This window comes from Lepisosteus platostomus, chromosome 16, assembly GCF_059453375.1.
Source record: "Lepisosteus platostomus isolate fLepPlt1 chromosome 16, fLepPlt1.hap1, whole genome shotgun sequence".
NCBI classification, from domain to species: Eukaryota; Metazoa; Chordata; class Actinopteri; order Semionotiformes; family Lepisosteidae; genus Lepisosteus; species Lepisosteus platostomus.
In genome coordinates, this window is record NC_142626.1 from 9,551,811 (window position 1) to 9,573,474 (window position 21,664).

General features: G+C 40.2%; 1 long non-coding RNA gene and 1 gene segment (V, D, J or C); both read left to right on the forward strand.

Moving 5' to 3' along the window:
* Nucleotides 1–248: 248 nt before the first annotated feature.
* On the forward strand, nucleotides 249–8,937 carry LOC148646831 (Ig kappa chain V region K29-213-like). The segment is given in 4 exon segments: nucleotides 249–319; nucleotides 523–587; nucleotides 8,113–8,469; nucleotides 8,911–8,937. Coding segments are annotated over 4 exon segments (519 nt in total).
* Nucleotides 8,938–9,270: 333 nt separating this feature from the next.
* On the forward strand, nucleotides 9,271–10,117 carry LOC148646832 (uncharacterized). The gene is made up of 2 exons (XR_015927663.1): nucleotides 9,271–9,421; nucleotides 9,613–10,117. It is a non-coding gene; the product is annotated as an uncharacterized LOC148646832 (long non-coding RNA).
* Nucleotides 10,118–21,664: the final 11,547 nt, after the last annotated feature.

Sequence of the window (21,664 nt, forward strand, 5' to 3'; positions counted from 1 at the left end):
ATAAAGATACAAAAACCTTGTATTTACAGAATCATTCAGAATAATGCAAGACCAGATTCCAGTAGACATGTCATCACAGATCTTTGTGCATGAACTGTGTTTACAGCTCTTCTTCGGTAAAAGTCCTGCTCTATCAAGGGAGACAATTTGCATAGAAGAGACACTTTGCATTGGCAGCACATGCTTCAATGCTCTGGGAGTGTTTATAGCCCTGTGAGTTTAACACCTAATGACTGAGAGTTGCCCTTCATGGCAACAGAACCCACAGCAAGAATGACTTTCATCACCATCTTCATCTGGACACTTGTCTGCTTTCATGGTAAGTAGAAATTAAATTATTGCAATGTAACATAACACAGGGAGATTTACAATGTAAAGTTATTTTGTATTATTGTCTACATCCAGAAACTAGATTGAAAGGTTTGCAAGGTGATTGCACAAATCTGTACTAGGCATTCCAGGCATTTTAAAATAATCAGATTGTATTTCTACTAAATCATTTGTTTGTTTATTTTGTTTCAGAGTCCAGTGGACAGGTTACTGTGACTCAAACTCCATCAGTGACATCTGTTCTCCCTGGACAGACAGTCACTGCGAGATGTAAGACCAGTAGTTCTCCGAATAGCTGTTATTGTAGTAGCAGCAGCTCAACTGGCCCCTGTCTTGCTTGGTACCATCAGAAAGCTGGAGAAGCTCCTAAACTCCTGATCTATGCAGCAACATGTCGTCAGTCTGGGATACCAGGTCATTTCAGTGGTAGCGGATCTGGGACTGACTTCACTCTGACCACCACAGGAGTCCAGGCTGAAGATGCGGGAGATTATTACTGTCAGAGTTCCAACAGTGGTAATGTGTTCACACAGTGATACACGTCTGTACAAAAGCCTCCCTCAGCTCTACAGGAGCTGCTCTAGCTCATCAACAGGATCCACAGAGGACTGAGGCTGAGAAAAGCTGCAGATCTGCTACAGCACTGAACAGAGCTGGATTTGAACAACATTAATACATAGCGTGTAGTAAACACACAAATAATTTGTAGACATATTTAAGTCATAAAAGCTATGAAACTAAAAATATACAAATAAAACAAATTATGGGAATTGACATTTTAGTTAATAAATGCCATCAGAGAAAACATTTCAATACATTTCCAGCATTTCTAAATGTCTAATTATTATTATCTATGATATTAATTGTTAGTCAATCCAATCAACTCCATTTTTGAGGGCAGAACTCAGAATCTACTGTTAAAACATAAAGTTTAGCTTCTAAATGACATGTGAGACTAGACTAGATCTATTAAAATGACAAATCAATTAAGTAGTAGCTTGGAGATACAGAAACTATGGATGTTTTTTACTTCAGGTACGTTTAGTATTAAATAGAAACACAAACAGCACAGACTGCAGTTATTTATGCTGACCAGTAGGGGGAGACAGATCATGTTAGTGCTCTCTCTGCTTGAAATAAAAGAGATACAAAGAAGAGAAAGAATACATAACTCACATGTACAGTATCATATAGAAAATAAAACACAATTCTACATTCCAGTAAAAATCCAACAATTTAATGACTCATACTTTCATGGTAATGTTGAGTTAATGTTATTTAAGGAACATGTCTTTACGAAACTTACTTAATAATTTAAATAAACATCCTCAGTTCAGTTCACCTGTAGCAGCTCTGCAGCTGTTCTCAGCCTCAGTCCTTCTGTAACACTGAGGTAGGTTTTTGTGCAGACGAGTATCACTGTGGGAAGTTATAGTCCTGCTGACAGTAATAATCTCCTGCATCTTCAGCCTGGACTCCAGTGATTGACAGTGTAAAGGCTGTTCCAGACCCACTGCCAGTGAATTGATTGGGAATCCCAGACCAACGGTTTGATGCACCATGAACCAGGAGCTCTGGAGCCTGACCAGGTTTCTGCAGGTACCAGTTGAGCTTATTGTTAACAGACTGGCTGGTTGTACAGATGATAGAGACAGAGCTTCCTGGGAAAACAGACTGAGGTGCAGACTGAGTCAAAGTCTGCTTATTGGACTCTGGAAATTAAATAGTTACAAATTAGAGATAATTAATAATTGATTGTTATAAACATTTATGTATTGTTATACCTGAAAAAAAAAACATTTGCTATGATTTTCATTACATTATCAATACGTTTTATTTCATAACAATAATCAGAATAATCCTAATCCCAGAATGCAAGAATTATCTTTAATCCACCCCTTGAGCGAAGAGCTCCAGTGTCCCCAGCAGTAGAATCAGTGGCATCATTGTCCTGTGTGTGTCAGTGACTCTGAAAGGGCTGAACAGTGACTGATCCACACTGTGAGTCTTAAAGTGTTTGGAGCAGTTAGGCGGCACAGGTATGCAAAGCTCCTTCCTGTATACAAATCCTGTCACAGACAGGAAATCCCTGATTTGGGAAAACAGGTGCACTCTGTCAGGGTTGGGTCTCTTTTCTTAATTTGTGCTGCATTCAAAGTTCCACTGTTAAAAAAAAGAAGCCGTACTATTTATAGTTTGACACTAAATCATTTAAAAACCTCTTTATTCTTTACACTGTTACTATGTTTTCAGTATTTACAGTTCAAGTATTTACTGTATGGGTATGTATGTATTTTGATCTTTTGATCCTTCCTGTCATTGTGAAGCAGAATTCACCAAATTCACCAGACTACACAAAAAAATTTGAACAACATAGAATGGTCTTTAAAGGGTGTCATTTGAAAGAAGATTTAAGAACAATTTCACAACCCTTTTCCAACATTGAATGTACATTATTTTAATAAATAGATATGTGAAAAGGTTTTTTTTTATAAATGACACTAATAAGTCACATCTTAAATCCTTAATATTTAAAAACATTTTTTCCCAAATTTCCAACAGTTAAGAAGTGCAATGTTGAGATGAGCACCACCATGTGGCCACTGGAGGTTCTGGATTTCTCAGCAGTCCACATTTCTTTGGAGCTCATTAATATTAAGAATCACCTGCCAAATTTCACCAGCATTCTATAACCACTGTTTTCCTTTGTCCATCTCGTGTCGAGGGGCTTGTGAGAGGAAGATAGAGCACCTCATCTGTTCAGGTTCAGGTCTTTTCACCCTGTTTGGTTGGTCAGTTCTCCATGAAGGGGGTTTGTCCCTGTCTCTGTCAGGAGCTGTTGTTCCAGTTGGTTATCAGGAGGAAGCTAGTGTCATTTGAGAACTGTCAGTATGCATTTCACTGTTTCTTTTCCTGCCCCACTCTGCCCAAGGTCTGATCCAAACTCACCCAGTAGCCCCTCACTCCTCCACATGCCCATCCTTAATGTGTGATAATTACATTATATCTGGACAACCAGTGTGTTCTTCAGTTCTTGTTAATTGTTTCCTGCCTCACTGTCTGCGTATGATGACTTTTGATTCAGGGGAGGAAACCATCACACAGGAAAAGGACTAAACACATTGATACTGACAGAATCACTGGACATTACAGGTGCAACAGTTTCTTGACTTTTTAAGGATAACATTTCCATTATCAGACAAAAACATACATCAACTAATGATTGTCCATCATAATGATGCTTCATCAACAGCACTGAAGCTCCTGCTTCAGATACCATTCCTTTTTCAAGCTGCTGGGTCTCTTCTGTTGCACTGTTGGCCATTATTTCTAAGATGAAAACTCCTTCACGCTCCTTGCATCCTGTTCCTATGCCTCTGTTCAAACCCTGCTCACCTGTCCTGTTTCAGTTTATCACAGGAGGCTGAAACCCTGGTAGCATGGTGCCAGGAGAACAACCTCTTTCTGAACATCAGTAAGACTAAGGAGATGATTGTGGACTATAGGAAACACCAGGGAGGAGATCACACACCTATCTATATCAATGGGACTGCAGTGGAGAGGGTCAGCTGTTTTAAGTTCCTGGGAGTTAACATCTCAGAGGACTTAACCTGGACCCACCACACCAACACCGTGGTCAAAACAGCCAACTTCTACAGGTGCACTATTGAGAGCATCCTGACTGGTTGCATCACTGCCTGGTATGGGAGCTGCTCCGCCCGGCATCACAAAGTACTGCAGAGGGTTGTGAAGTCAGCGCAGCTCATTACCGGCTGTGAGCTACCAAACGTCCAGCATATCTACTCAGCTAGATGTCTTAAGAAGGCCATGGCCATTATCAAGGACCCCAGTCATCCCAGTCACAAACTGGAGCGACCCAACAGCATCGGCTTCATCATGGTACCCTGACCATCTGAGTCTGGGGCTTGGAGCGCCTGGCCTCATTCTCCACTTACTTCTAGATTATAACGTCTGCATAGGGTCCTGAACTACGCTTCACAGGAGCCTGGACCGGCTTCTGTTACAATAGGTAGCTGTGTCAGCATCCATAGGCTGCAAAGGAACAAGTAAAGGTTTATTTCATGGTGAAAAGAGAAGAAAAGGGACATCTTTTGGCTGTGGAGCCTTCTTCAGATGTGAGAAAGTGAGGAAAGTCACCAGCTGATATAACGTAGGAAAACAAAAGCCGGGAGTGGATGTGGGAGCAGGAGAGAGGTAGAGTGGACACTCAACTGGTACGAAGTTGAGAGAGGTGAAGAGAGGTGTGAGGTCGAAACCTCACTGAATAGAGAGGATTAGAGGGAAATGAGTCTGTCATTGAGATAAGGGTACCGGTGGAGGGATGGGAAAGTAGTCATTAATGGTCCTGGGGATTCCCTACCACCCTAGCACACTTTCTATCCCACTTTCATGCTTTAAAATCCTGTAACGAGGTACAGGGACTGCACTTTACCACAGCATGTGATTCTCTGGCTAAAGATGATTGACAGTCACGATCATCATCCCTCCTCTAGAGGGCACTCCGACCCTTTTTGTGTTTTGTTTCATTATCAAGGACACCTGTCTCTGGATTCACTGTATTATTTAAACCAGGTGCTCTGGAAGCTCAGGTCTCTGCGTTGGAAGACCGATGCTAGGAGGCCCGCCTAGCATCAAGTTGCCCTACGTCCGCGGCTTGAAGGCATAGGCTTCCTAACGGCGTCCGGGGCTCAGAGCGCATGGCCTCATCATTTTAATCTCCTTGTTCCATGTTCCTGTTTTCAATCGTTCTGTCTTGGATGGATTCCCTGGTTTGGGGATTTTGGACTGCGCCCCAGATATTCTACATCGGACTGTTTTCTCGACTTGTTTGCTAGCGTTCCCCCCTAGCACCTAGATTCACTGTCGGCACTGCCCCCTGTTCTCCATCCCTTCCATTCCTCACCGTGCTTTATTAATTTTAGGGATATAAATATATTATACTGTACATACTGCATATGGCTGGTAATGGTAGCTAAAATTTAAAAAAAAATAAATAAAATAAAATAAAAAAAATACACAACAGTATTCCACTTTCTTCATAAACATTTTATGCATCATATTCTTTAACTTATTGTGGTTATTTTGGAAAAGTTTTAAAGTGCTCGTTCTGACTATATTGAATTGATATATTTTATAAAAAGCTATAATGTTTTAACATTTTCTGTGAGTACTTGCTGTTGTTATTGCAGTAAAAAACTGCAATTTTTAGAATCTTACTTTTTAGAATCCACTTAATAGGAAATATAATATGGAATTGCGTAACTAAGGAAATTAATAATGATATTAATTTAAGGATCTAAATAGAATATATTTATATAACTATTAATATTACCATATTCCACTTTCTTTGTAAACATATGCATCAATTTCTTTGACTCATTCATTTGTGATTAGTAGTTGTTACTCTAAGTTATAGATTACTTTGGAAACAATAGTTTCACTTCACAAGGACAGAAGTTCTTTCACTTGTGCGATTCATTAAACACATACAGGTGTTCCCAGTGTACAGGTGACCTATGGTACTATTGATTTTATTGGACCAAGGTTAGAGAAAGAAAGAGAAAGAGGGAGCTTACATTTTTAAGCAACCTGAAAAACAATGGATTTGATCTTTATCCCCAGATTGCATATAATGACCATTACTGGAAGTCTTCACATCCAGGTTTCTAAATTGTCCAGTTGTCCTACACCAACCATTCAGGTGACTGAGGATGGCAGATCATTCCCCACAGCCTTCTGGGGAATGTAGTTTGGACAACAGCCTCCATCTTGTGTGAATATATTGCTCACTTACACACCCTTAATTGAAGAAAACCTTTTCCATTGATATAGGCTCTTAAAGAGGTGGAGATACTGTAGCTCAATTAAGTCACTAACATCTCAGAATAAAAATCAGTAGACAGACACATTCATCTGTAGTGTTATTCTAAATCAAGATCAGAAAATGAAATTCTGAATTGAATTCTATTACCTTAGAATGATAAATCCCAATAGTACAGGCCCAGATATTTGCTGTTCACCATGCTGAAGGACATCATGTGTGTATGCGTGTCAACCTTACCCAGGATAGTCTTCCTCTTACTGCTCAAGTTGAAGAGGTCAATAGGTCATGTTAATCCCCAAAGCTTATGAGACCAAATCTGCTACTGATTCAACATGTACCCCTCCCCCCCGGCCCAAACCAATGAATTAATGCTCATTTCAACTCCTAGCTAAATTGGGTGATCAGAGTGCTGCACAGAGCTGAAGCAGGACAGGAAGCGTCCTCTGTGTGGGAGAAAGTTGCTCTAAGAGTCACAGCCTCACAACTGGGAGCTGATTCCTCAGGGGACTGAGAGAGGAGGAGGATTAGTGATAAGATAGACCAGTGGGAAAGCAGGGGAGCTTCTGAGCTAGTGTGTATGGGGTTCTCCTCTGACTCTCCTTATATGATCCTCCCCAGAAGGGGTCAAGGTGGCGCTGGAACCTGAGGTCGGAGATGTGAGCTTTAATCACCCCCCACTCACCACCCTGAGCATTTGAGTGAGGTTTAAATAGAGAGATAACTGAATAACTGAGGAAGAGGACAGAGCCATGCATCTCCCCCTGAACCTTCAACTGACAGTTATCAAGAAGAACAGAAGACTGTCATTCCACTGGAGAGCACACTCCCCATACACATTAAATTAGGTGTTTAGTGTCTCTCTCTCCAGCCCCCAAAATAAAACCTAAGCCTTTCCTTGAATACTTTGAGGTATGTCTCTTTGGAACACAAACATATAACAGCATATTTAGTCAAATCTGCCTGTGGAAACTTTAAGTTGGCTTAAGACCTTTCCTGTATTTCATAGCCCCAAAGTACTAAGTCAGTGCCATCAGTAATCCTGCTACGTCAGAATCCACAGAGCCAAGTGCTGTTTTAACTAGACACTCTACACTCCAGTCCACCTGTGTTGAGTACAATAAGGGCTCAGCGATTGTTTCTCATCCTTGGATCCTTTTAAAGCTGCTCTCTGTCTAGTTCTGCTGTCCTAGGAGTGTTCATGCTAAACTGCTCATCTTGCTCTGTCACAACACACAGCACCAGCCTGTGTTTCCAGCACTGACTGGCTAAAAGTACTGCTGAACCCAGGAAGACAATTTGTATAGAAGAGACAATTTGCACTGGCAGAACATGCTTCAGTGTTCTGGGAGTGTTTATAGTGTTGTGAGTTTAACACTTCATGACTGAGAGCTGCCCTTCATTGCAACAGAACCCACAGCCACAATGACCTTCATCACCATCTTCATCTGGACAGTCATCTGGGCTCGGGGTAGGAATGGGATTGAAATATTATACTTATCTCATTACTAAATATAGACCAAAAATACAATTTGGTGTAAACCATTATAATAATAAATTATATAATAAATTATAGTTCAGGTGGGTAGCTGCGTCAGCATGCGTAGGCTGCAAAGGAACAAGTAATAGGTTTATTCCATGCTGAAAAAAAGAAGAAAGAGAACACAACGTTTCGGCCGTGGAGCCCTCTTCAGGTGTGAGAGAGACAGGGCAGTAGGCAAAGGTAAAGTAGCGGGAGAACAAAGGCTGGGAGGGAGGAGGAGTGAGAGGCGGGAGCAGGGGACAGAAAGAGAGGCCAATCAAGAGGTGGAGATCAGGCCAATCAAGAGGTATAATTAAATTATAATTATAATTTTATCCCCCTTGTGTGTTGTTTGTCATTTTCAGAGTCCACTGGACAGGCTACAGTGACTTAGATTCCAGCAGTGATATCAGCTGAGACAGGAGACATAGTTACGATCACATGTAAGACCAGTCCCGCAGCATTTAATAACCATCAGCTAGCCTGGTACCAACATAAAGCTGGAGAAGCTCCTAAACGCCTGATCTATTTTGCGACTAACCATGATAATGGAATCCCAGAGCGTTTCAGTGGCAGTGGATCTGGGACTGACTTCACTCTGACCATCACAGGAGTCCAGGCTGAAGATGCAGCAGACTATTACTGTCAGAGTTACCACTGGCTTAACAATAGATCTCTGTTCACACAATGTTACACAGCCATACAAAAACCTCCCTCAGCAGCACTGCTCAGTTACTGCACTGGTGCAAGCTGGGACTACTTGCAGGTGCTGAGGGTGAAGAGAAAGACAAAGCACCAGGCTTCTATTACAAGCTTAAAAATATTAATCAACCATGACTTTCTTTAGATTTCACAGTATAAAGGGTTATTAATCAGGGCTGTTATGATCAATATATTTGTAAACTAAATTGATAATATGTGGATGAAGCCATTATACTGCAAGACGGAAAAAGGATAAAACAAAGGAAATTCAAACAAAACTTAAATGTTTCTGTATCAGTATATACTTTACAAAAATGTATTGATGATTAAATAATTTCTAAAGTAAATGCAGTGGACAGATTGAAACAGCAAGGAGACTTCAGAAACTGACAAGGTACAGACTAACTGACCACAGCCTGGACATAGACTGCATAACAGTGTTGGGGCACTGGGTTCAACAGCAGACCTGGGGTGCTATCTGTTGTGGAGTTTGAATTTTCTCCCTGTGATCCAGGTGGACAATATTCCAAGGTCACACTGAGGTGCCATTGACAAGAATTCAGCCTTTTCACTGTTACTCAACTGGTTCTCCACTGAAACATCTTTAAAATACTAGAATTTGTTATAAAATGTGAAATTAAACTTAAAGTATACATTTGTGACAATGTATTTTTATTATTAAATATACAATATAAGGATCAAGCTGTCATTAGATAGTTGTGATTTTTAACATCTTAGACATTAGTTACACATTTTTGACAGGGATAGAACAGAGCAAAACATTAACAGACACAAAACCCTAACAGGCTCCATCTGTTTTCACAGCTCAGATCTCATCTAACTGTCTTTGACAGGATTTGTATACAGGAAGGAACTTTGCATACCTGTACCGCCTCACTGCTCTAAACACTTTAAGACTCATAGTGTGGATCAGTCACTGTTCAGGCCTTTCAGAGTCACTGACACACACAGGACAATGATGCTACTGATTCTACTGCTGGGGACTCTGGGGCTCTTTGCTCAAGGTGAGGATTAAAGAAAATGCTTCTCACATAATGTGTTTAATAAAGCAGTCTTAACTTTCATTATTGTGTGGAAACATTAAAGTGAAATTTTAAGAAGTTCAATGTAAAAGTGCTTCAAAGGCAAATTAATAAGCAAATGTTTATGACAAGCAAGTAATGATATTCATTCTTTGTTTCCATTTCACCTCCAGAGTCCAGTGGGCAGATTGTTCTGACTCAGTCTCCAGCTCAGTCTGTTCTCCCAGGAAGCTCTGTCTCTATCAGCTGTACAGCCAGTCAGTCTATTAGCAGCTATCTCAGCTGGTACCTGCAGAAACCTGGTCAGGCTCCACAGCTCCTGGTTTATGGTGCAACAAACCGTTATACTGGGGTTCCTGATCAATTCACTGGCAGTGGGTCTGGAACAGCCTTTACACTGACAATCAGTAGAGTCCAGGCTGAAGATGCAGGAGATTATTACTGTCAGCAATATCAGAGCTACCCTCTCACACAGTGATACACGTCTGTACAAACACCTCCCTCAGCCCTGCAGAGTTGCTACAGTGGACTGAGCACAAATAAGTTTGAACATAATGTATTAAACTTTTATCTGAATGTTATATTCAGTATTTTTACCCAAATTACTTCTAAACGTATCTATAGTATGTTTTTAAATAAAACCAAAGATGAAAAATAAAGAATTATTTGTACATTTAACAGCTATGTAGATCTAATTTTTATTCATTCTTGATATCAAATAAAATTATAGATCTTTAATATTTTCAACAATATTAAATGTTTATCATCATTTCCAATAAAACCAGTGGTTACTTCCATCACTAAGAAGAGAAAGAAAAAGCTGCTGTTCAGGCAGTAGAGTTACTTTATTATGAACATGTTGGACTGACTGTGCACAGGACACTGTCATTCTAACAGATTCAATCAGACGAAGCAGGAGCCTGAAGACACTGAAACTCTTGGTGGTTCTCATTCTTGTGTGTTTATTTGTTGGTCAAATAGAACCACATTATATGAAGTCTGTATTTCTCAACTGTGGCCACAAGAGGGAGACAGAACACTGCTACCTGCACTGTACAATCACACATTGATAAAGCCAACAGAACAGCCTGCAGTTCTCACCCTTGTCAATACAGTTCCCTCATCGTTGGTACTTATCTCCTATGTGTTAGTGGTTTCATGTCTTTCTAAGCACCTGAAGAAGGATTCCTAGAATATCTCGAATTAAAATATTTGAATAACTTAAACCTAGTGTATAAGATACACAATTTTCCTTTTTAAATATAATACTGTATGAACATCTGCCTTTGCAGAATAAATATAATACATGCAATATACACTCAGTTCAATTCTGATAATCTGAAACTAATTGTTTATACACTCTGTAACAGAAAGAAAGCCCCAACACTTGCTGTCCAATGTTGTTTTTGACGAACATTAATCTGTTCATGAATCTGGAAGAGTACAATTAGGTTATTAAAGTCTCATGCAGTCTCTCACTGTTTCTGCTGTCTGTGCCCACAGTGACCCTCTGTAATATCTCAGATCACCCTGAGCCTACACTCCACACACAGTCAATCACAACAGTCTGTTGATAAGAAATCCTCCAGTCCTACAGTATCTGCAGTTATTATTCTCAGATACAAAACAACTTTACCCTGTTTTATCTGACATCTTGGCATATGTTTCTAATATCTTAATGTTTAAGATATGAGGTCTTTCTGTAAATCAGCCAGTTTCACACATTCAGAAGGCCTTTGTTTAGATACGATATGTCAATAGAATATATGAACCAACAATACAAGTACAGACAATTCAGTGTTTAATACAGTATATAGTCCATCACTGCAAATTTACAGCACAAATCTAACAAAGAATCATAAAACCTTTTTGTGAGTTTTCAGTCTGGTGAATGTAGCTTGGTCTTGTTATTAAGTTATTTCCAGTTGCTAAAGCCTGAAATAAATGATTACTTTGTAACATCTGAAAATAACTAGACTGGACTAGAATGGACTGTTTTCCGTATATACTGTACTGTACACCTCAATTTTCTTACTTTCACATAAGAATGAATAGTATTAACTACAAATATCACTACACCTTCTGTCAATCATATCAGCTTTTGTTGAATGTTATGTGTGTAATGCTTGTTTTCAAGTGATTTCAAGTTATTTTTCTTTTCATTTTAGAGGAACAGTGTTATGTGTGTAGGTGGTTGAATGTTCACAAAACCTTTAATGAAGATACTTACTTTGAAGATACATACTGTACATACTTTACCGAAGCATCAATATTCAGTCCCCTAAGTAAGTAGTTGTTGGAAGCAAATTTCACAGTAATTTCTGTAACTGCTGGCAATTACTGTAAAGCTCCTAGTGCTATAAAGTTTGTGTCACATTCCTGGATACAGTACATCTCCCTCAGATTTGAACAACAGGATGGTTTAATTAAGTTCATTCCTCCTGTTAAAACTGCTTTAGTCCTCACTTTGTTTGTTGGAGATTGATTATGAACTTCAGTTGTAAAGCCTCTCCATCACTTTTCTATGGGATTCAAGTCTGGGTCTTGACTGGGACTGGAACACTCAAGGACTTTCAGTCTGTTCCTGTCAGACCTTTTCAGTGTGGCTCTGGATTTGTGCTTCTAGTCATTGTGCCAAAAAAGAGTGAAATTTCCATTCATTTTCAATTCATTATTAATTAGCATACACATTAGTTACTGTATCTGTAGAGACTAGAATATTGTCTCAGACACAGAATAGCTTCGTAATGCCATTTCTAATCACTTTCCTGCTTCTCCTACTGATCAAATACTTTCCCTCTCAGATGTGGCCAAAAGTGAATCTACAGGCTCTGGATAAGTTGCTTTGAGGTGTAACTCTTGTATTTATTTATTCTTACTGGCCTTTCGATTGCAACTTAACAGACAATGACATCATACTGTACATATTTATAAGAATAGGATTCTGATGTATTGCAATAAAATCATAAATTCTCATAATTTTCATATTCACCTCCTCAGCTGATTTTAGCTTATCATGTTCTCTATATAAATCCTGTCAGGATCAAATCTTTTGTTCATGAAAGTTTTAATGCTAATCTTACTCTGTTCAAAGACAAAATATTTTCTTTATATGTCCCTGATTCAAATGAAAACATTTGCATAAAAGAAACACTTTGCATTGGCAGCACATGCTTCAGTGCTCTGGGAGTGTTTATAGCCCTGTGAGTTTAACACCCCATGACTGAGAGCTGCCCTTCATGGCAACAGAGCCCACAGCAACAATGACTTTCATCACCATTTTCATCTCTGTTCTCTTTCTCTGCATCCAAGGTAAGAATGATACACAGCAGAACGATTTTGTAACAGATATACTGTATGTAAATAAATATTGTACTAAATATTTGAACAATATTCTAGTATAACTTTCAGAGTTTCTTGTTCTGTCTTATTCCTTTCAGAGTCCAGTGGACAGATTACTGTGACTCAGAGTCCATCAGTGAGATCAGTTCTCCAAGGACAGACAGTCACTGTGAGCTGTAAGACCAGCAGTCCAGTTTACAGTGACAGCGATGGTGAATACATGGCCTGGTACGATCAAAAATCTGAAGGAGCTCCTAGACTTCTGATTTATCTAGTAAATAAACTAAACTCTGGGACCTCAAGTCGTTTCAGTGGCAGTGGATCTGGGACTGACTTCACTCTGACCATCACAGGAGTACAGGCTGAAGATGCAGCAGATTATTACTGTCAGAGTTACCACTACATCAGCAGTAAAAATCTGTTCACACAGTGTTACACAGCCGTACAAAAACCTCCCTCAGCAGGGCTGCACAGCAACTGCACTGCTGCAGCTGAGACCTACAGTACTGCAGGTGCACTTACATATTTATTTTAGTACTAAAAGAGACCTTTTCACAAAGTTACAGTATTCAAAGAACTGTGATTAAATTATTTATCTTTTGAATCATTTTGACTGTGAGGCAGGGGAGAGAGATATTGATTACACGTGCCATCTCTGATATCCAAGGGGTTTTATTTTCCTGCACCTGAGAAGTGTCGTGTTTGAAATAATAAAGATACAAAAAAAAACATAGATACAGGAAGAGAAAGAAAAACATAAGTAACACATATATGCAGAATACAATATGATGCTTCATTACTTGAATTAATCGCAAAGGGTGCAAAAGGCAAGATACACTCTGGATGTGAAGCCAGTCCATTGCAGGGCAGACAAACACACCCACTCACAGTGGGGTCAATTTCCTCAGTAGACAGTAATTCTACCAGCATGTCTTTGGACTGTGGGAGGAGACCAGTGCACCTGGACGAAGCCCACCAAACACAGGGAGAACATGCAAACTCCACACAGTTAGCACCCAGAGAATTGAATCCAGGGCCCCAGCGCTGCCAGGCAGCAATGCCAGAACTCAAGAAATCATTCCTACAAACTGTATTTTTAATCACACTGCTCACAGAATGACACGTGAGCTTAATACCAGACTGTAGTGCTTTTTTTTGGAAAAAAACGTTTTGAAAAACCCTATTTTTTATATTTCTTTAAAGTCTTTATTCTCCTCTGTTTACAGTTGAATACTTCAAAGATACATTGTAAGTGTAAGATTATATCTCCTGGTACTAATGAAACACCACTGGCCTGTTTTAAAGATAGTTGGATTTGGATAGTTTTTATTTCTTAAACTTTAGAAGAAACTAAAGAAATTCTCCTTCAGTTTTATCAGCTCAGGAGCACTGTGATGTCTGGGTCTGGCTGCTAGTACAATGTACCAGTTGTCTCTCCTGTCTTCACGGTGGCGCTGTGGAGTTGAGTAGTTCTGGTTGCTGTGGAAATGCAGTCAGACAGGAAGCCGGCTTCACCTGTGGATCACCACGTCCTCCCCATCTCCTAGTGAAGCAGGCTGTTTAAGGTCTGACTGAGCTCTGCTCAGGGCTCCAGTATAGAGCTTCATTTCTGAGCCACTGCCTTGTTCCTGGCTGTGTCTGTGTTTCTCCTTGGACTATTGACCCGATTTGTCTCAACTCTGGCTTTGCATTTTCCTTGAGTTTCACTTAACTGTGTACCTGGGTTGCTTCTGTAGTCCTAAACCATCAGATGTTTCCTTGTTCCTTTGATGTGTCTCTCCAGCTCAGAGCTGCAATTGTTTCCTGACTTCAGTTCTGGTCTGTGCTTTGCCTGTTTGCTGCTCCTGCCTGCTGCTCACCAGCTGACCTGTTCCAGCTCTAGGGTTCATCTTATGACCTACAGACCACTGTTACAGTTCCATCTTTAACAGCCTCATTGCACTTATAGGTCTTGTTTCTCTGTGCCTGGATTCCATGTCATAGTTATGGGACCCTCATATAAATCAGATTTAACCCCCCTCTCCTCCTGCACAAGGAAGAGGCCCTGCGGAGTGTCCACTACCACAGCTGGACTGAACTCTTCCTGCTCTTCAAGGAGCAATTCTGGGAGAAGGAAGGGATCCACGGGGGCAAGTCTGTCATTCTCACATTTCCCTGGGTATGAAAATAAATCAGAGCAGTGGCTCCCAGCTCTGGGGCTGCAGGAACACAGCCTGCTTATTTTCATTCCAGCTGAGCTCTGCACCTCCAGTGCGTGTTCATAACCACAGATATTATTGCTTGTTCAGACTTTTATCAGACTTCAGTTGTGCAGCGTCAGCACGTAGGTCTTAAGGCGGCCTGCCCTCAATTTGCCAACTGTTAATTCTGATTGAACAGCTCTTACTAGTTGATCATTTAAAGATGAACAGACAGGTGGGAGTGATGTGGTATCAAAAACACCTATAGAGGGAGTGACCCTATATCTGACACGCCTACTTTAGGGAGGGACACTATTAGAAAAATGCCCACAATTGGGATGACATTTTTGAACACACCAACTTTGGAGATGGACAAGGTATCAGACATGCCCACAAGAGGATTCTCCTACTGCAGATTCAATAGGTTACATTTCAGGTGCCACAGTGAAACTCCAAAATACATACAGATCTGTAATCTATTACAAATCTCTATAATGACATTTGACCTTTTTGGAACGGAAAGCAAATTTACAAATCTCATTGTATTTGAGAAGGAGTGACTACAGAAAATTCCTTACTGGGGAGAAACTCTCTAAATCTAGAAAGCTGTTAGGCATTGCTGACCAGTTGTGAATATCCAAACCTCATTTTAGCAGAAAATGTGGAATCCCTTTCTATAAAAATGATACAGAATTTCTTCTATATTATCATGTGGTTGTTTCATAGCATTCACTGTAGAAGATCCTCTATTATTATAGTACTGTAGATATGTTCATGGAAATCTGCAAATATTATAGAGAGGAGCCAAAGACATGCTTTTTCTAATTATATTTAATTATTTAATTCTCAAATATTGTAGTAGCCAGTTATAGAGATTGCAGGAGCTACAGTACATCTTTTTTTTAATATGATTATATCTTGCTTGAAACCAGGGTGATACTTGATTTTAATGTGGACAACCAAGGAGCTGCTTCAAGGGGAAGAGCATGGAAAAGAAATCATTAAAAGCAGAAAACACAACTGGAGCTGAGAGGGGCTTTTTGGTTCTCTTTTTTGCAAGGTTTTGGATTTCTGGAGATAAAAAAATGTATTGAGCTTAGAAAAATGTACATAGAGTGTCATGGTTGACATCCCTCCTCTAGAGAGCACTCCACTACTCTCTTGTCATTAGTTCCATGTGATTGTTTGTATGTTCTCCTGGTGTGCCTTGTTTGTCTTTCCCTATATAACCCCAGCGCCTCCAGGGCACTGGGCTGTGGATATTTAGAGGCTTGACTACTACCAGGCTATGGCTTGCCTGAGGGCCTCATCCCTCATCCCTCATCCCTCATCCCGGGGCCCGGAGGATCCTGTGATGTTCCTGTGTTTGTGTTCCCCCTTCCCTGGGATTTTAGTTTTGCATCTCTGGATGGATGTCTAATATCGAAGTTTTGGACTGTGCCCTGACCTATGTGTGGACCTGCTTGGACTTGGTTGCCTTTGATTGTTCCCTTGTGCACCTGTTCATGTACTGTCACTGATCACTAGTATCACCAATAAACCCTCGTGTCTTCCCTGAAGTCCACCTCCTGTCTCTTCTGGATTCTACTGCCTCACATAGGGTCTTACAACAAATCTGGGACAGATTGCTGAACCACAACCGTGACATAAAGTACTGTACATTCACAAAACAAAAATGCTTCAAGGCAGGTCTTGCTTTCTCAAGCTCTTTCTGCAAGGGTTCTGCTCCAGTTAGACAACCCTGTTGTTCTTTAAGAACACCATCCCCTTGTCCAGTTTGTGACAGTAAAGTAGCTTCTCGTGAAATATTTTACAAAACATGCTGAATGAAGTCACATGCACTGCAGACATTATTCACAGTGAAAACAGAACACAGGAGAGAAATCAAGACTGATCAAGACCTATTTCAACACCTGGATCAAGGCTGGATTTGGGGAAAGCAATAGGAGTGGAAAGAGCTTATATATGATCAAGAACATGAGGTACCACTTTACACACAGAAATGTAGATGCTTGGAACAAGCTGTCACACCTGTGGTGTTGAAAGGTTATTCCGTTCAAGAAGAGACAGGTTGAGCACCTTTGATAATCAATAATCACCAATTAACTCAGCTGTTAAAATGAAATCAGCCCATTGATCCAGCCAAGTGTTTTACTGGAGCAAATTGGACGAAGTGTAGTGGTCTATATGGGATTTCAACCCACAGCCTTCTAATAAGCTGATGGAAACCAAGAGAGCAAGATGGCCCACTAGCCTCCTCATTTGTAAACTTTCTTCTGCCTCTGAATAGCTTGTACCTGGTTTGATATATTAATATAAGAACTCAAGAGAGGCATAAGTTCCATTCTGAAACACAATGGATAGGAATGATTCTTCAGGCTGCATTTTCAGGTGACAAGACAAGTATGTATAGAGTATGTATTTGTATAGAAGAGGTTCCAATAAATGTATTTCCACTGAAAAGACATTGGTGCCACCAGAAGGCACATTCCTCCAGAGTCTCTCCCTGAAGTCAGAGATCAATGTCAAAGTCTCTCTCTCCAGCCTTACACACAAAGTGCTGAAATTAAGGAGGGACTTGTGTTGCTGAACATTAAGAAGAAATTAACTTATGTCTGAACACACAGAGCCAACTCCACACTCCACTCCATTCCAGCTGTGTTGAGTGGAATAAGGGCTCAGCTGATTGTCTCCTCCTCTGCTCCTTATAAAGCTGCTCTTTGTCTAGTCCTGCTGTCCTGTGAGTGTTCATGCTGAACTGCTCCTCTTGCTCTGTCACAACACACAGCATTAAGCCTGTGTTTCCAGCACTGACTGGCTTCAAGTGCTGCTGAGCCCAGGAAGACAATTTGCATAGGAGAGACACTTTGCATTGGCAGCACCTGCTTCAGTGCTCTGGGAGTGTTTATAGCCCTGTGAGTTTAACACTTCATGACTGAGAGCTGTTCTTGGTGTTCATGGTAACAGAACCCACAGCAAGAATGACTTTCATCACCATCTTCCTCTGGACTCTCTTCATCTCTGCTCAGGGTATAATTTAATACTTGGCTAGGTGTTGATGTAAACATTGTTTTAAATTTGTGATGGAGTATATAGCTGTTAGCATATTATGTAAACAAGCGTTACATATAAGTGTAAAATAGGTAAAAGAAATTAAAGCATTCCAGTTATTAAATTCCTACACTTATTGTGTTTTGTCTTGTTTTCAGAATCCAGCGGACAGGTTACTGTGACTCAGACTCCAGCAGTGAAATCTGTTCTTCCTGGACAGACAGTCTCTGTGAGCTGTAAGACCAGTCCTGCAGTGTATAATAACATAAACCTCCACTGGTACCAACAGAAAGCTGGAGAAGCTCCTAAACTCCTGATCTATGATGCATCTTCCCGTTATACTGGGATCCCAGAGCGTTTCAGTGGCAGTGGATCTGGGACTGACTTCACTCTGACCATCACAGGAGTCCAGGCTGAAGATGCAGCAGATTATTACTGTCAGAGTTACCACTACATCAACAGTAAAAATCTGTTCACACAGTGTTACACAGCCATACAAAAACCTCCCTCAGCAGGACTGCACAGTGACTGTACTGCTGCAGCTGGGACGTACTGCAGGTGCACTTACAAGTTTATTTTGCTATTATAAGAGATCATTTAATAAAGTCACACTATTAAAAGAATTGTGATTATATTATTTCTCATTTTTCTGGTGTGCTTGAAATAACCGAGATACAAAAAAAGAAAAAAAATCATAAGTTACACATACATAAAAAATACAATACAGTACAGTGGGTTCGTGTCTTAAGCGAGTTTAAAATATGTGTTTTTAAACTTTATACCCTTCAGTATAATTTTGTTTGAATTATGTAGTGTAAGTCAAAATAACGAGCACTGCATAGTTACTCCGTTGGCCATCCGATGCAAGTATCTCATTGGTGCATTGGGAATGCTGGTACACAGTGATGCTATTGTTGAGAATTTTTTTCTCTCTCACATTTTCTCTCACTCTCTCTCGAATTCCCTTTACGGCAAACATAACTGATGCTGACTAATATTTTATGTATTTTATGTATGCCCATGAATATGTCTGTGTAAACTGTTTTTATTGTATACTGTACATGCTACATGTTGATGTATTGAAGGTATTTAGCGTATGTCACGTCCCATCATTCGCATCTATAGGGTGTAAGTAGAGTCAAACTTATGCGTGCAGACGCAACAATAGCATTTACCATTATTTTAAATAGGAAAAATTTGTTAAAAATACGCTAAATGTACAATGCGCAGGGGTTTCCGGAACACAATCTTCACGTAAATTGAGAACCCTCTGTAAAACTATATGACTTGCATTACTTGCAAAAGGGTGCAAGGCAGGATACACTCTGGAAGAGTTGCTAGGCAGACAGACACAAAAAGATACATAAACACTCACATTGGGGTCAATTTTCCCAGCAGCCAGTTATTCTAACAATGTATTTGGACTGTGAGAGGAGACCAGAGCACCTGGTGGGAAACCCATATGAACATGGGGAGAATATTTTGCACAAGCAAAATACAGAAATAAAAAGTTAATAAAAGTTTGGCAGTAAGGGATATTCCAATGGAATATGATGATTAACATAGTATGATAAAAACTTTGAAAATGTATCAATTATATCATAATTAACAATTGGATTGCTCTGATTGAAAATGATTTTAAAAGCTATCTCTATAAGTGCAATTAGCACAGCAGAAGCTTCTTCACATATAGAATCATACAGTGTGTCTAGATGCCTGGATGCTGTTCAATTACCACACAGTCAGAATGGATGTGTGCAGTCTGGCCCACACCTGGAATAGAGGGACAGACAGAACACTAAAGAGAAGGAACTAAAGGAAAAAAGACACAGCACTCCATAACACTTGCCAGTCATCATATAGTAATAGTCCTGTGATGAATCACCACACAATTGGCAGTCATATCCCTAATGTTCTATTAAAACCCACCTGAAATGTGGTCCCCAAGCTTCTGGTCTGCATCTTAAATAACAAGTGGAACATCCTGGAAGATTCCCAACCACAGTATTACATCTTTCCAAAGTCCTACAAAATAGATAGCCTTCCCATCATAAGATCTTTGGGAAGTTCAGATACACAAAAAAAATGTAAGTATGCCAAAAATTTTATTGACACACATTTGATAGTTCATGATAGTGAAAGAATATTTACTTGTATGAGAGAATAAATGTGATTTAACTGTTTGATAATTATATAACCTACAAGGTTGACAACAGCCTTTATATTCAATATATGTTATGAGATATGAGATCATTAGAGTTAACATATGTGAAATATATTAACTCTGATGTTATTAAGCCTTATCTTGCTAATCCCTGAGTGAATGATCAATCTTTCCTATCACAGCAGATCATTTCACAAATATATTCTATTAAGACAAATAGTTTATTATACATGTTCTGGTGTTGTATCAATAAGTTGTACACCATGTATGTTGTGCTGCAGCTGCTATTAAGCCCTGCAGTGAAATAACAGGTTGAGCCCCGAGCTCAGGACTGCAGGGATCTTTGGGAGATCAGAGAGATCAGATGGAGGTGGGGCAGTGAGCAGGAAGCAGAGAGCGAGAGATGTGTGGGCTGACTGGGCTGAGAGAGAGTGAAGGCTGCAGTCTGCAGACTGGGACCTGTCTGTGGAGAAGGTGGGGAGACCAGCGTAAGAGGAGCTGTGTGGAAAGTAGACAGCAGAGTCACTGGGGAGAGTTCGCCGGGAATAATCAGACAGAGGAATAGCAGGTTTTGTAGCAGGCCAGCGGAGGACTGGGATCCCCAAGTGCTGGCAAAGAGGGCCCCCAGGGGAAGGCAAGTCTCTGCTGGATCAGTGCTTTCTGAATGTTTAAAGAAAGGACTATTGTTTTTAAGAGGTGTATATGCAGAGTCTAAATGTGGTAGAGGTCTAACATCAGAGTACTGATCTAGTGGTTTATGCACTACATATTGTAAGTCTAAGGGGTTCACGTGGGCACCCTCACCTGCTGCTGCATCAGGTCAGCCCCCCACCATCAGGGACTTGAACCCAGGCCTCCGGCATCTCTCAACAGGGACCCAGCCTGTTGAGCTAAAGAGAGATCTCCCCTCACCCCAGCGGCTGTGGTCCTGCTATTACAGGGAAGGGCAGCAAAGTCACTGCTCTGGTAAGCCGGCTCTCACAATCAATGGTGGCCATATGTGTTACACTATTATATACACATAACAGACCCAACCCTTGCAGATTGCACCTGACCTCCTAACTCAGGCCTTTTCTAACTGTCTGTGACAGGATTTGTATACAGGAAGGAGCTTTGCATACCTGTGCCACCTCACTGCTCCAAACACTTTAAGACTCACAGTGTGGATCAGTCACTGTTCAGCCCTTTCAGAGTCACTGACACACACAGGACAATGATGCCACTAATTCTACTGCTGGGGACAATGGGGCTTTTTGCTCAAGGTGAGGATTAAAACCAATACTTCTCTAATTCTATTATTTTTATATTGTTTTCATTAATTTCACAATATTAACTGTTAAAAGTTAAAGTTTAAAGAACTGAATACATTTAGAATTAATCTAAAATGTAAAGAGCTTCAACAGAAGAGTAGCAGATGTGTTTTCTGAGGCACATTTATTTACACGTTCAAAAAAGTATGTATTATAATGAATTACTGGATAGGTGTTT